This window comes from Cyanistes caeruleus, chromosome 23 (assembly GCF_971803275.1).
Source record: "Cyanistes caeruleus chromosome 23, bCyaCae1.hap1.1, whole genome shotgun sequence".
Taxonomy (NCBI): domain Eukaryota; kingdom Metazoa; phylum Chordata; class Aves; order Passeriformes; family Paridae; genus Cyanistes; species Cyanistes caeruleus.
This window is the reverse complement of record NC_141723.1, coordinates 5,355,861-5,371,959: the sequence shown is the minus strand read 5'-3', so window position 1 is coordinate 5,371,959 and position 16,099 is coordinate 5,355,861. Positions and strand designations below refer to the sequence as shown.

General features: G+C 38.0%; 1 protein-coding gene across 2 annotated transcripts; it reads right to left on the bottom strand.

The window, feature by feature from the left end:
* Positions 1 to 428: 428 nt before the first annotated feature.
* Positions 429 to 13,570, bottom strand: LOC111939203 (uncharacterized). 2 transcript variants are annotated; one of them, XM_086861024.1, is made up of 23 exons: positions 13,479 to 13,570; positions 12,832 to 13,003; positions 12,422 to 12,610; positions 11,329 to 11,509; positions 10,833 to 10,972; positions 10,039 to 10,158; positions 9,181 to 9,352; positions 8,746 to 8,905; positions 8,371 to 8,491; positions 7,728 to 7,964; positions 6,922 to 7,170; positions 6,441 to 6,629; positions 5,439 to 5,603; positions 5,151 to 5,291; positions 4,276 to 4,474; positions 3,780 to 3,866; positions 3,504 to 3,623; positions 2,949 to 3,070; positions 2,784 to 2,870; positions 2,023 to 2,169; positions 1,511 to 1,705; positions 1,127 to 1,248; positions 429 to 972 (listed from the first exon to the last, which is right to left on the bottom strand). In XM_086861024.1, the coding sequence occupies exons 2-23, from the start codon at positions 12,832 to 12,834 to the stop codon at positions 741 to 743; spliced, it is 3,378 nt and encodes a 1,125-aa protein (XP_086717150.1). In that variant the 5' UTR covers positions 12,835 to 13,003; positions 13,479 to 13,570; the 3' UTR covers positions 429 to 740. The 2 variants fall into 2 exon arrangements, with proteins under 2 accessions (XP_086717150.1, XP_086717151.1); XM_086861025.1 differs by having other exon boundaries at positions 2,949 to 3,067; positions 13,479 to 13,549.
* Between the last annotated feature and the right edge of the window lie 2,529 nt (positions 13,571 to 16,099).

Below are 16,099 nucleotides of genomic sequence, written 5' to 3'. Positions count from 1 at the left end.
GTGCTGTGCCCCCATGAGTTTTGTACTGATGGGGGGGAAAAAAAAGAGTTTTGAGTGCCTTTGTTCTTCCCCCACTTGCTTTTTATCTACACTGGAGGCTGGGCTGATGTTTCATTGATGGGGAAATATTGACTATTTCATGTTTTGGGGTTTGGCTCTGGAGTTGGGGAGGAGGAAAGGCTGATTCCCCAGGTTTAAGAGCAGGAAGGGTCTTGGACAGTGCATTCCTGGGTGGGTGGCAGCACAGAGCTGAAATAAAGTGACTTAGAAGTTGCTTCAATGGTGGAAAATATTTCTTGCACTTCAAGTGGAATTGCACGGATATAATTAACCCAAGTAACCGTATCTGCAGTTTTTGCTGTGTCATAAAATCATAAAACTGCAACTCTCAGCTGCAGAGGCCTCAGAACACCTCCTGGAATGATGCATTGGTTTAAAAAATAATTTATTTAACACTAGGAATTGAGTGATTCTGCACTCTGTTTCAGTTCCTGGAAACTGAGTCTGGGCTTTTGCAGCAATATTTCTTCTCAGCTCTTGGATGTGGCCAGAAATGTCAGTTCCTCCAGCCAAAGTCTTGTCACTTAAATTACTGCTCTACTTTCCCTCTTGATTTAATGAGCCTTTGGGATGGAGAGGAAAAATACACTGGAATTAAAGCAAAAACAGAGGATTTACTTTGGATTGAAGCCTAATGCCCAGAGCAGAGGGGCAGGAACCAAACCACAAAGTTCTGAGCATCACAACTTTGTGCCCTGGGCTATTTCCTCTTCTAATGCATTTATTTGTTTTACCAAACTCTCCTTCTCCAAACTGGTTATTTCAAGGTAGTAAGAGAGCAGATCTTCATTGCCTTTACTGCTTAAAAACTGCTCTTCATCCTCCATGATCTGCAGCAGCTCCTCAGTTAATGCATCCACTTTATCCTCCAGTGCTGAAGGGAACAAGGAATTGACAGCTTCCCCTTCAAGGCTAAAAAGAGGGAAATGTTGAAATTGAGAGAGAAGAAATGCCATTTCATTTAATAGAGTTAAAAGTTTACCTTCACAGGAGCAAGCCTGAAAAAGTTCACTGTACAAGGTAGTGAAATAATCAATTTAAATAGTAAGTAGAAGATAATGCTCACTGTGCCCTCTGTCGGAGGCTGTCCCTTCCACTGTTGCTCAGGGGATGAAGGAAATTCTCTTTTTTCTTCATCAGCCACTTGTTGTTGAGTGATTCCTCAGATTTCACACGGAGCAAGAGGTTCTTTGTAAACATAGAAGTGGAGAGAACAGATAAATGTTAATTATAAAAGCCTTTTTGTAGATTTTTAAAGTATATTTTTATGATATTGCTGTTTATGCTGACCCTAATGGTTTACATGAAATTTAATTTATTTTAACCTTCCTGCTTAAGCAGAGTGATCTGGAACCAGCTGGGTTTTATAAATTATTTAGTTGCCAAACTAAAAAAAATTAGGGATAGTGGATAATTTCAGCCAGGTCTGGTTCTATTTTGTTCTTGTTACCTTCTCAAAGGCTTCCATGTCTGTTTGGCTTTTCACTCTCGCTTCAAAAAGTTGGGAGATGAGGTTTATTTCCTCTGTGGAGAATGGCTCCTCCTTGAGCAGCATCTGCTTTATCCCCTGGGATTTATCCCCCTGGGGAGCTGCTGAGAGCTGCAGCCTGAGGGAGAACATCTCACTGAGACAGGCCTTCAGAGCCTAGAGAAATCAAAAAATAATCAACAATAAAAAAACTTTATGAAAAGTTTTGAGAACCTGCATCACATCACGGGGTTGGGGGGGAAAATTCCAGTTCCTGCTTTAATTCCCAATGAATTTCTCTGTGTTCTGAGCCAGAACTGTGATGATAAAAGTGTTTTTCTCTTGGGTTTTCCCCTTTACTGCCCAGGTGGGGTTAGGGTGGAGTTGCCTTTTTATTTTCTCAGTTCTGGCCAGCATTAACCCTTCACTTTTAAAAGAAGGAATTTTAACAGAAATGAGTTGAATGTGATTCTCTTGAGAAAATCCTGCTGTACCTGGTGGAAAAGGCTCAGGAAGAGGGGGTTGGTGTCGTGGCTGAGGTCCCCAGCAGTGATGTGAGCCAAGCAGTGCACCAGGACCAGCAGGAAACCTCCCCCAGAGCCCAGGGAATCCCTCAGGATGAAGAGTTTCTTCTTAGAATTCTGGCAAAAAAAAGGAAAATCCCCAGCTGGGACAGCAGGAATTGGCTCAGCAGATGGAAATCTTCCAGTGGTTTATCTCAATTTTAGGTGAGTGTGAGGATTCAAATCAGTGCTGGGGAATATCCATGTGCACAAGACTCTGTTCAATAATCTGTGAATTTAAAGCATTCCTGTCCTCTCCAGGAAGGTTTGTATTTAAAAAACTTAGAAAAAGTAAGACCAAATGGCCTGATTTTATAATTTAATTACAGCAGTTTGTAATTTAAATATGGTAAGAAAAAGCCACTTATTCCTGTGAAGCTGACCTGGGGAGAATTTGGTAAAGATGAAAAGTGGTAAAACTTGGATGTGAGAAACTGGAAAACCAGAGCTTATTTATTAAATGTGCTTTGGGTATGACCCTCTCATTAAACATGAATTTAAACATTGCTGTCTTAGGTTTGTGCTCAGATATACCTGGAGGTTATTAACATTTGATCATTTCTTATATTTTTTTCCCTAGAAAGTATCCAACATCCAACTATTGAAGAAAATATTTAATGCTTTTCATTCTGCTTCCCAGTGCTGGAACTTGACGGATAGAACAAAATTGCATGGATGTGGAGGGGACAAACCTGATAAAAGAAAGAATTCCTGAAGGCATTGCCTGGGGCATGGCTCTGGGGGAGGCTGGAGGCAACAGCCAGGGTGATTCCTGGAGCCTGCAGAGAGAATTGAAAATGCTCCTGTAAGAACTTGGTGCAAGTCAGGGATGAACCAGATCTAAGCTCATTTCTTACTTGAATGTGAAACGTGAGGAATTTTAGGATGGAGAGGCCGTACTGGAACACCACAAACTCCCTGGGAGAAAGGGCTGCAGGGTCCACTGCTCTCAGCTCTCCTTCCTGAGCAGTAATTCCTGCTGCAAAAACAGAATTAATTTGATTAATTCATCTCTATTTGCTTTTTTTATTTGTCCAAGAGGTAACACTGCAATACCAGTGGATAAAACACTGCATTTCTCATCTTTATTTTAATATTTTCCAAAGCAAAATGAATCCCTGTTGATGCATTGTGAATTATTGTATGGATAATGAAGGAAATGGCCAAAATTTTACTTTTCCTAGAGAAACTCCTCATAATCAAGGTCTGGAAAAGTAGAATTAGAGCTGGTCAGCACCAAATTCAGGTGATTTGGATGCTGAGTCTTTCTCCTTCAGTGATAGGGAGAATAAATGAGGTGTTTGTGTAGTAAAATGTGATCAAAATCAACAGCTCCCTGAAGGATGAAGCAGAAATCTTCCAATTAAACCAATTCTGGCTGTTTTATGAGAAAGAAAAGAGGTAAAATTTACTTTTCTCCAGCTTTTGGCTCTGTCCCAGCCCAGCTGCTAGCACATGAATTTGGAGCTCATCGTTCACCTCCTTCAGGAGGCCGAGGAGAAAAGAGGGGATTTCACTCTTCATTTCCTGCCCTGGGTACAGAAACACAGCAAAGTTGTTTTCCTAAACAATCCATTTCTCACCGTGGTTTTTGAGCAAACGTGGGGAATTTTGTAGGGAAGGTGGGAACAGTGGCAGGAAAAAGAAGGAAAAGTCAAAGTTATTTTAATTTTTATGGGTTTTTTTACCCTGCAGGGGAGGTGCTGTGAGCTGGGGGTTCAGCAGCGTGACCCTGGATGCCATCAGGTGCTCTGCCTGCTTCAGCACCTTGGTACCTGGGAGAAGAGAAAATTCCAGGTGTTTTCTGGCATAATTCCAGAGGGATTTATTGGAATGGAATGGGGAATGGAATAGGGAATGGAGAATAGAATAGCAAATAGAATAGGGAATGGAATAGGGAATGGTATATGGAATCTAGAATAGAATAAAATATATGGTATATAATATTATAAAATTCCTTTTTCCACTAGCCAGTTTTGACTCTCCTGCACAGCATCCGGGCCTTGTTTAAGAACGAGCTGTTAAGATTAAAAGCTGTGATTTTTGTACTAAATATCTAATCTTTGGAAGAGGTTTAACAACGTAGAAATGTGTTGGAATCTCTCCCCTGCTCATTTCCATCAGGGACCCCCAGGTAATCAATACCAAAAACTCATCCCAGCTCACAGAAATTCCTTGGCTTACTCTTAGTGAGGAACAGGAGGAGCTGATCCTGTGCCCTGGGATGTGTCCCTGGAGCCTGGGAATTCTGGCTGCTGTGGGAGGAGGATTTGCTGTCCTGATGCATTTTCCCTTTTTTATCTCCCAATCTCAATTGCTGCCGATCCAGCTGGAAATCCTTTCCTAGGGAAGATCTTCTCTCAGCACCATCCTTCATCAAACTCTGCAAGGAAAAGGAAGGGATGAAGTGCCTGGAAAAAGCTGTGGAATTTCTCAGGCTCTCTGAGGATGAGTTTCTGTGGTAGATAAGGCAGGTCCAGACCTCACAGTCAGTAAAAAAAACCCTCAAAACCCCCTAAAATCACCATTTTGTGTGTAACCTCCTTTAGAAGGAAGGTTCTTCTGCTGTGCCTTTCCAATTTCCTCAAGTATTGCATTCCTGGTCTCTGCTTTCAGCCATTTTATCTATATCTATATCTATATCTATATCTATATCTATATCTATATCTATATCTATATCTATATCTATATCTATATCTATATCTATATCTATATCTATATCTATATCCATATGTATCTATATATATATAATATTTCTATTATATTAGAAATCCAATATATAATATTATATATCTTAGAAGTATAATATTCCAATTTAATCATATATATATTAGAAGCATAATATTATATATAATATATATAAAAAGTATAATAGTCCTATATAATAGTAATATATATATATATATATATATATATATATATTCACATTTAAAATGTGAATTTCATCATTCAGGACAGCTGCAGTCATGCTCTTATTAACATTATACTATTAATTTCATGTCCTATGCATATGCTGTATATTGAATTAAAAAAACATTTGGGATTTGCTCTTTTCTAACCTGAAATGGATCAAAACTACTCGAAATATTTTCAGTTTTTTTCTCTTCCAGGAAGTGCTTCAGGTGTTCCTTCAGCTTGCTGATTTTCTGCTCTCTGAATTTTTTCACTCCATTGGTTATGATGTTTGCATCATCCACAAACTGTAAATGAAAAAAAAATCCAAAAAAGATCCTGTTATTGTTTTGGGAATTTTGATACTCAGAGAACAAATCCCTTTCCACAGTGAGAACAGCAACTATTTATTATTTTCTGAATAAGAGTAGAAAATAATATATTTTGAGTTTTACCTTCTGGTTACAGCCTTTTAAACTTCTGATTATTTCCTTAAAGTGAGTTTCTCTCAGCTGTAATGACCTTACAGCTTGTATAAATTCCAGCACTAAAAACAAATATTCGGTGTTGTCCTCCAGGAGGTGCAAAATGTCCCTGCTGGCATCATCCACTGATAAATCCTGAAAGGTAAATTGAATTATCACCTGGAATATCGAAATCTCCTTTGGTTAATTCAATTTCTACACAATATGCTGAGGACAGATTTAAAACCCGGAGTTTTGAAAATGCAGAAGATTTTTTAAAAAAACAGTGGAAATTTGGTAAAAGTATCTTGCAATTTTTTATTTTTTTTTGTGTATAAACACCCAAATAACAAACCCACAACTGCTGACAATAAATTTAGGATTCTTGTAGGAGCCTTACATAAATTTATGTTGAAAGTGGATTTTTTTAGTAGAAAATCTCAGGATGGTTTCAATAATTTTTGCCATTAAAAAGCAGTATCATTTAATATAATAATATCTATAATATAATATAAATTAATTATAATTATTACACAATATTATATATAATATATAAAATAATATAATCGTATAATATAAATATATAAATATTTATAAATAAATATATAAATATATCATATAAATAATAATATATAATAGAAAATATAATAATATATCACAAATAATTATATAATATACATATACTATATATCTATATATAATATAGATAACATATATATTTTATATAGAATATATTATATATAGTATAGCTAAAATATATAATAGATATTATTATATACTATATAATTATTATTAATTATATTATAAATGATATACATATAATAATATATAATATATAGTAATTTAATTTAATTCTGAACTTAGCTTCATTTCTAGACACATTTCTCTAAACAGACATAATTCCTGAGTGTTTGTAAATCTTTGCAGCAGCACAGTCCAGGTTCTAAACCAAACTTGGAGAATTTTAAAGCAAAAATAAAAAGAGAATTTTACTTCCAAGAGGTGTTCCAGGCCTGTGCCCTCCTTTAGGGATTTCAGGGCAGCGTTCCTGAGCCTGTGACAATCCTGGAGCAAAGTCACCCTGTGCCTGAGCTGCCTCTGTGAGAGGAGGGAATAAACCACAAGATCTCCAAATTTCTGTCCTTTGGTCTCCTGGATCACTTTTGTTTCTTTGGCTTTCAGCTGGGAAGAAAACAAAGATTTACTGGCTTGAGGAATTGTGGAAATGTTACAATTTACATTGGTAAATCAATTTACAAGTTACAAATCCAGAGGGGATGAAAATAAACCACCATGAAAATAATGGAATCAGCTTCCAAAAAGACTTTGAAAGTTTTTCTGTGAACAGCACAATTGAAATAATTGTGAATCCCATCAAATATTCCCAAAATAACAAAGGCAGGGGTTTTTACTGAGCTCCCAACCTCTGTGTGGCCCTTCAGAAACCCCAATCCCTCTGTTTTAGCTGTGGTACCTTTTCCTCTGTCTGGCTTTGAAGCTCCAGCCTGAACTGTGCCTGCATTTTCCTCAGCTCAGCCTCAGCCTCAGCGTTTAACCCCTTCAGCAAATTCCCCTCGCGATGGTGCTCCTGGAGGAAATCCACTGCTCTGGCTGCTTGCTGCTGCTCTCTGCTCTCAGCAACCTCTCGGGCCACTTCTTCACCTGCATTTTGGCAGCTGAACCTGCTCAGGATGCTGCTCACACCTTCTGGGCAAGCCCTGGCCTGGAGCAGGTAAACATAGTGAGAAAATATTTAATTTTTCATAGGAATTACCTGTTTTTATCCAGCACTGGGTGTAATGATGGGTTTGGAGAGAGGGGTTCTGCATCACAGGTATCTGTAGATTTTTGGATTATCCATTTTGAGTTTTGTGAGGTGCCTTGAGGCTCAAGCAGGCAGTGGGGAGGCACAAAAATCACAAAATCCTCTACCTGGAGGTGGCTGTAGAGATCCAGTACTCTGTACAGACACTTGTGCTGCAGAGCTTCCAGCTTTACAATCTTCATCCCTGAGACCTGGAGCCTCTGGGCCACAGAGTCTGGGGAGGGCTCAACATTCCAGGAATGTTTCTGTTAACAGGATTTTTAAAAAGTGGGATTTTCCACACCAACCATGAGCTCTGTGGGCAGCAGAGCAGGTCCAATTCCCAGGGCAGACCTGGAACACTGGAATTTCTGGTCATGCTGAAGGTGGTTTGATAATTGTAGAATGGGGCTGTGTGTTTGTGCCATCCACTCCTGCCAGGTGACAAAAACCCCCATGAAATGCCTCAAACTCACCTGCTGCTCGCTGAACTCACAACTTGGGCTCTGCAAACCAAGCAGACAAAAGGACAACTGATGGGGAAGCTCTTCCAGGAAATGTTGGGGCTGTTTGGGCACTGCCAGCTCAGGGCTGAGGCTGCAATGTTTGAATTCATCCAGGTGTCGCTGGAGCAGGGCTTGTCCAGCCTGGCCGTGGTGTTCTGAGAGCTCTTCCAGGAGTGAATCCAGCGTGCCAGCCCTGTTCTCCAGCCCCTGAAATTATGGACATCCCACCTGCATGGTCAGGAGCACCAGGTGAAGGAGAATTGAGCCTGAGGTGTAAAATACTCTGGCAAAAATTAAAAATCCTTGCTCATTTGAGCACCAGCAGTGGGATTTTAAAAATCCTGGTTTGTTTAAGTTCCATCTTAAATACACAGGAGTTACTGAAAATGAGGCCACTGCTTCTTGTGCCTTAATATTGAGAGGAAAACTGAATTAGGTTCTGTTTTACTTTGCCATAAGCAAGTTTGGGGTTTTTTTCCTTTTAATAAACAACTCCTTGCTCCAATTTTTTTAAGCAATGTGGGAAAACAGAAAGGAATTGAGATGGGAAAAGGGAAAACTCTTCTCCTGTGTGTCAGCTGAGACCTCTGAGATGGCACAGCTCCAACCTTACCCAATTTCCTTGGTGGCACTCCTTGGATGATTGGTAGAAGGAGCAGACAGTGCCCATCTCCTGTGCCAGCAGGGCCATTTCCAGATGTGCCCGCTCCCAGCTGTGCTTCTCCCAGAGGAACCTGCAGCCAGATGTGCACAAACAGCCTGAAAACATCTGCTTTTCCAAAATTACAGCCTGAAAACATCTGCTTTTCCAAAATTACAGCCTGAAAACATATGCTTTTCCAAAATTATTGCCTCATCCACGCACACCTGGAGATCGGGGTTCTCCCTTGGAGCCATGCACCACCCCCAGAGTTTTTCCCCTGAGGGGAAAACTTGCAAATAATGTGTTTTTCTCACCAAAAATAAGGGAATCCCAGGGGTTTCTCACCTCATCTGCATTTCTTGCTGCATGTGGGTGATCCTTTCTGCAGGTGAGGGGAGCAGGGCAGGGGATGTTGTGGAAGCTGGAGTGGTTTCATGATTTTCTTTGCTTTTTAATGCCTCTGTGTGAGCAGCAGAGGCTTTTAAAGTGCTCCTCGAGGAGTAGCCTGGACAAGGAACAAGAGGGAAACACCTTTTTCTGCAAGAAATTAATTATTTTTCAAACTTTTCCTTGCCTGCCCTCACCAAAGTTAAGGTAAACTGAGTCTTACAGGTGATTTCAGGGCTCATCCCACCCTGGGGCAAGTTTGCAGCAATTTAATTTAATTTGTTCAACAAAATCTGATTTTCAGCTGTCAGATGGAAAATCTTCTGGGTTTAAAGTTGAAATAATGCAAGAATAAAATAAGGGAAGTGGCAGTGCCTTTCTCTTCTCTCTTACCTGGTGATAAATTGTTTTTTCTGTTTTCCTCCAGCACCTGAACCACAGACTGGAGCAGTGGGATCAGTTTTTTTGGGATGAACTCGCTTGGATTACTGGAGATCCCACTGAGACCATAAAATCTGCTGCTCTGAGGCTTTTCCAAGCTCTGTGGTGACCCCGAGAAAGGCAGCTGGAACAGCACAGAGCAGACAGAGGCTGTTTGTCTGTCAAAAATATCATTTTTATCAAATTAAACCTCCTGGCATTCACTGTCTTTCCTTAGAAAATTATATATATTTTATCTATTATATAAAATATATAATATATAATATTATATATATAATTACAATGATAATATTTATATATATATATAATTATAGACACTTAAATGATAGATTAATAACAGATAATTATAATAACTCAATAAATGCTACAACAACTTAAAAGCCTTTTCCAGTGTTTATTGTCCCAAACTCTCAGATCTTTTCACATCCTCCACCCTGACAGAAATGTTGCAAATTTGAATTTTGACTTATATTTAATGCTTTTCTCGTGTAAATTTTTTGTTATTGCAGGTTTGGGGTGTCACCTCTTGTTTATACACAAATTGTTTTGCAGCCTGTAAAATATTAAATGCCTGCTGTACTAAAAGTAACATTTTATGTGGCTGTGTCTAAAATTTCTAGAAGGGAATTCAATTTGTTAATCCAGGTATAAATTCATATTGTTATTCCACATTTAAATTTATAATTCCATATATAAATTCAAATTGTTACTCCATGTTTAAATTTATAATTCCATGTATAAATTCAGCTTGTTACTCCATGTTTGAATTTAATTTATTCCATTTTTAACTCTTGCAGAGCTGAGCTCTACCTGCTGTTTTGCCACTGTGCTCTCTTCATCCTCCTCCTTTCCTGGGCTGCTCAGAGCCTTTATCCAGAGGTTTTTCAGCGAGGATATTTCACTCATTACCCTGTGATACAGAACTTTTACCTGAGGTCCAAAATAAAAAGCAAATAAATCAAAATGAAGAAATAAATAAAATAAATAAAATAAAAAGCTGAAGGGAACTGGTGAAATTTCCCTTTATGTACTGAACCCCGAGCTGAGTCAGTTTTTTGGGGAATAATGATTTTTATTTATCTGTTAAATGCTTGCTGTGATCCAGCTCCCTCTGCTGTCTTTAAAACCTCACCTGGAGTTACCAGAGTGCCACAGGTGGGGTCAGATTTGGGCTGGGAAATGCTCTCCTATTGATTTAATTAATATATTTACCATAAAATTCAAATTACACGCTCATCTAGTCATTTATTCATCTCTCCTCAGTTTAACATGCAGCTCTCCAGTGTAGAAAATCCATATTTATTTTCATTTTCTAGATGAAAACTTGAAGCTGGAAGCTGAAGTCGCTTTCCAAAAATTATCAGTTCAGAACAGGAAATAATTTTAAGAAAAACAAAATATTTTGCCTTAAGGCCCCTGCTCATCCCACTTTTAGGAAATAATAAAATGAGGACAGATTGATTTATTTCTTGTGCCCTAAAGAGATGAAAGTTGAAATAAAGCATCGACCTCATGGTCAAGGGTTGATGAAACAATGGGAACAGACAAAATTATTCAGGTTTGGGCTTTTCACATGAAAAGCAGCCCCAAATCTTGATTTTTACCTCTTCTTTGAAGTGCCCCAGGGTGGTGGTGACAGACTGGGACTGCCTCAGCAGCAGCTCAAAGAAAACTTTGGTGTTAAAAGAGTCGAGGTCTATTTGTCCTTCAGGCTCCCAGGCATTCCCCCTCCTCAGGAAATAGCCTGGAAAGAGGAATTTTCATTTAGTAATGTTGGGAGGTTATTTATTTTAAAATTTCCTTTTATTTATTCAATTTTCAGTTTATTTTTTATTTTCTTTTACTTATCTTTCTAATGAATTTTTCATTTTTTAATTATTTTTCATTTATTTCTTTATTTTCTTTTACTTATTTTTAATTTTTTTTTTTTATTTCTTCTTTTCTGTTCTTCCTTTTATAAATTTTATCTCTTATTTCATTACTTTTAGGTTGGTTCTGCACACAAATGCTCAACCCAGCAGCCTGAACACAGAATTTGGCTTCCATTCTGTGCAGAACCCCACTGATTTTTAGTTTTTGGGGGTTTTTTTGTTGCCTGACCTGTGCCAGCAGCGCTGTGGGAGTGCCCAGCCTGGGGCTGCAGAGAGGGGTGAGGCTTTTCCATGGAAAACACAGCTGGAATTTTGGAGGAATATCCCTGCAGGTTGTGCTTGAGCTGCTGCCTGCGGAACCGGGGGCTGGGGCTGCCCCTCCGTGCCCAGCCCTGGCCCCGGCACAGGAGCTGCAAACCACCAAAATTCACCAAAATTCACCAAAATTCACCAAATAATCCCCTTTTCTTCTTCTTCAATAAACCCATTTTCTTCTTCAATAATTCCCTTTTCTTCCTCAATAATTCCCTTTTCTTCTTCAATAATCCCCTTTTCTTCTTCTTCCCCCTCCCACTGATGCCATTCACTCACCAACCCTCACCCATCACCTACCCCAGAGCCAGATTTCTAATTATTAATAACCATAATCAACAATTCGAAATTAATATTTCTAATTATTCTGTATGATATTAACATATGTAATAAAATATAATATATATTCTAATTAATATTTCTAATTATTAATAGTAAACATAACAATTAATTTTAACCAAATTATTAGTAATCGATTATTGATATATTAATAATTAATCATAAATTAATATATAATATAATTATATAAATATATTTTACATATATAAATATATAATATGTAAAATATACATAATATGTAAAATATACATAATATGTAAAATGTATATAATATATAAAATGTATATAATATATAAAATGTATATAATATATAAAATGTATATAATATATAAATATGTTGTATATAATATAATAAATAAAGTTATATATTACAATATATAGAATATAAAAATATATATAATAGAAATATATATATATGTGTGTGTGTGTATATATATTGGGGTTTTGATGGGATCAGTTCATGGGGATGAATTTTACCCCATCTATAAACCATAAAATGGGCTTGGGTTACAATTTATTCTGATTTTCAGCTTGGGGAGAGCAGCCAAATTACGAGTTCTTGTTTAAAATCGTCTAACATTGACTAAAACCAACAAAGAACAAAGGAACCTTGGGTTCATTTTGTAAAACCCCATCATATTCTGTGAGAAATTCAGATTAATTTTACTTACTGCCAACGCCAGGGAGGCCGCCAGCAGCAGGAGGAGCCCAGAGCTCACCGCAGAGATCGCTGCCCAGTCAGGGCTGAGCAGCAACTCCCTTCTCCTGGCAATTCCCACCTGGACAACAAATCTGGGAATGCTGGGGAAGAAGGGACCATCCTCATAGCAGTGTCCCCCCGCTGGCATCACCCTGAGGTACTGCACGACAACACAAACTCAAATTTATCGCGTTAAATCCGTTTTTCCCGCATTTATGAACTGAGCAGGGATCGCGCCCTGGCAGAAACAAACTCAGGTTATTTCTGCGCTACAAAAAGGCACTCACGGGTTCTGGCGGCTTCCAAACCTTCACCTGCAGCACAAAATGCTTTTCCAGGAAGGAAATGATAAATAAAAAAGGAGTTTTTTTATGTACAAACCATTTTCTTGTGCTTGTTGCTGCTCAGCCGGAGCACATAAGTGCCGGGGGCCTGGAACTGGAAAAGGAACAGGAGGAATTTCTGGGAATTTCTGGAAATCTCCCTGATTTCCTCCCTGAGGCTCCGGAAATCTCCCCAGTCAAATTCAGCGTTTGTGTTGTACAGGTTGTTTCTAGGAGGGAAAACATAAAAATTCCTTGTGGTTGCCTTTTTTATATTGAATTATTTTTATTTCTAGGCTCATAAGTAGGGTGGAGGTTTATGAATTGGGGGTTGTTGATCCCAGCAGGAAATTGAGGAGCATCAGGGGGATTTCAGGCACGGAAATGTCCCCACAGCTCCAGCATTTCACCCCCAAAATACAGCAATTAACCCCAAGAAACAGGAATTTTTATTTACCTGTGCAAAAATAGTTCCTGGGAGCCCTTCTAGGCCAGGAACGGCATCGCCAAGGCTTGAAGAGCAAGTCTTAAGTTAGTTAAGTCTTAAGTTAACTTAAGTAAATCTGTACTTAAGTTAGTACAGATTTAATTTTGCCTATTTTAATAAGTAAACTTGAATTTCTTAATGACTTAAGCGCTGTTTCCTACAGCACAGCCCTCTGTGTGAAAAATACATTGAATTATGGTTAATAAAGAGAATTTTACCATTCCTTGTCACTTCTTTCAATTCTGTGTTGGAAAGAAGGTGAAGAATTTCTCTTTGCTGAATTGAAAATGTCTGAGAGGTGTTCTTTTCTGTTCTTGGTTGTACTTACACATCATAAACTGGGAAATGCTCCCTGGAGACGAGGAACAGCAGGGTCACGTTGCCACTGATGCAGGTGGTGGGGTTGAGGATGCCAAAGAATTTGGGTTGGGATGTGGAATTTGGGGGGCTCAGGGGATCCCTGCACTCCTCGGGGCCAGGGTGATCTGTGAGAGCACAAAACAACCTCAGGAGATGGAAATTCCTTTTTATATTCATAAATAGATGCTTAAATAGATAATAAAATATAATTTCTATATTATGTATAACATGTACTGTATAGAGTATATGTAACATTTAACTTAATTAAATATAATTTAATTTAATATCATTCATTAGAATTTTTTACTTAATTTAATTTCATATATAATATTAATAATACAATTTAATTTAATTCATTAGAATTTTTTACTTCTTCTAATTTAATTTCATATATAATATTTTTAATATTTGTTATAGTGTAAATACATAAAATATTTATAAATATTTATCTTTAAATATATTTATCTTTATAATATAAATATATTTTTATAAGATAAATAGAAATAAATAATAAAAATCAATGTATAAATATATATAAACATCTAGTAATAGAAATTAAGTAAATCTGAGTCTAAAACTGTATAAGTATATAGAAATAAAAAGATAAATATATAAAAATTAGAGAGATATATTATATATAAATATAGAATATAGATATGTATATTGTATTAAAATATAAGTGTATATATATATATATATATATATATATATATATATATATATATATATGTAAATTTAGTTTCTAGAATTAGACAATTTTCAAGACAATGAAACAGAGAATTCCAGAAGAATCCCAGCTCTGCCCAGAGTGAGGAATGGGAACAGAAGGAGCCCTGGCAGAGCCTGGGGAGCTGCAGGAATCCCTGGAATTCTGTGTATTTTGGCATTTTCTGAGGGAATTACCAGTTCTCCCTGAGTGTGGGTGCTGCAGGGGCTGTGTGCACGTGACAAAAGCACAATTAATTTTCAGAATATCTCAATGAAATAAAAATTCAGGAGCTTTGCAGAACTCACCTGCACCTGCTGCTGAAGGAGAATTCGTTCGGTGAAGCGGAGAAACTTCATCCAGCACCACGAGGTCGTGAAATTGTTGAGGGTCAGGATTATAAACCCCTAAAAATCCTTTCCCTGGAGTGGTACAAAACCCAAAACTCGGTCATTTCTGCTTCTCACTATGAATTCTGCTCTGAATTTAGCTTTTCCTTGTAGAACATCTGCTCAGCAAAGCCCCCAGGCATCACCTGCAACCTCGAAACCCAAATGGGATCATTTTTAGCACATTCTGTTCATTCTGGGGCACTTTTTAAAAACATTTTGGCCTTGCCCAAAGCTTTTAGGGATTTTTTGATGCAGCAACTGCTTGAACTTTGTTGAAGTCAATGAACCTGTGCTGAGGCAAATAATTCTTTCCTATTGTCTGTATGAAATTTTCTGTGCAAATTCTGCTTTTAAGCCTGGATCTGGAATTCTGAGGGGAAGTTTTTCAGCTCCTTTGAATTTTGCTAGGAAAAAGCACATAAAAATCTCAATGCCAAGAAAAAAATCTGTGCAGGTAAAGGAGCTGAGAAGGGATTCCAAGCTGTTTGCTGTAATTTAGGAAGGAAACCCCTGAATACTTGTCCTTTTCTGTACTACTGGAAATACACAAATTTCCTTTGGAAATACTCAAATTTCCCTTGGAAAATAAATTTCAAATGAATATTCTGGGATTGAGCAGGATAAATTTGGTGTAGAGTGCTAAACTTACATTGCCATTCTCAGCATTAAACATCAAGATTTCTCATTATTTATGTTTTAAACCCCATGGAAAGGCTTTTTGTGTGCAAACCCCATTCAATACCCCAATAATTTCTTTTCCTCACCGCTCATCTCCACCAGGTGTGCAGGATGGGTTTGTTGTCCTGCAGCACAGACATCTTCCAAAGAGAAATTTGGTCTTGGTAGAACTTTCCTTAAGCCTTCCAAGAGAACAGTGGTCTAGGAGAAAAATAATTCAGATTTTTCTTCTTTTTTAACCTTAATTTTATTCTTTTTTTTTCCCATGGTCGAAATATAATTAAAAAGTACTTTATGTGCGTAACAGAATAAGGTTTGGGGATTTGCTGTTGTTGTTGGATTCTAGAATTTTCTGAGCAAAAGGAATGAGAGGAGAAGCAGGGAGATGGTGGAAATGAAGAGTTTTATTTCACCTTGCTGCCATTGGTGTGGGTGATGAGGAGCTGAGCTGTTTTCCCCGCACAGGAGAGCTGCAGGGTGGTTTTTTGTTGCCTCCTGCACTGAGAGTCGCACACCCTCTCCAGGCTGCCAGAGTGACAAATGCAGAGCCCAAGGAATTTGTCATAGCCTTGGAAATCCCTGGGCACAGCACAAACCTGCAGGAGGAGAGGGAAGAACTGTGCTGGAACATCCAGGCCTTCCTAAAGCTGAAATAGAGACAAAACCTCCTGTGCAAACAGCAAACAACCCTGCAGTGCCATGC

Excerpts from the sequence above, each read along its gene's own strand:
- LOC111939203 (XM_086861024.1), bottom strand. Across the intron at positions 4,475-5,150 it reads GTAGTTTTGATCCATTTCAG|AGTTTGATGAAGGATGGTGC; the intron begins GTTAGAAAAGAG and ends TTTTCCTTGCAG. Across the intron at positions 3,624-3,779 it reads CACAGCACCTCCCCTGCAGG|GGCAGGAAATGAAGAGTGAA; the intron begins GTAAAAAAACCC and ends TTCTGTACCCAG.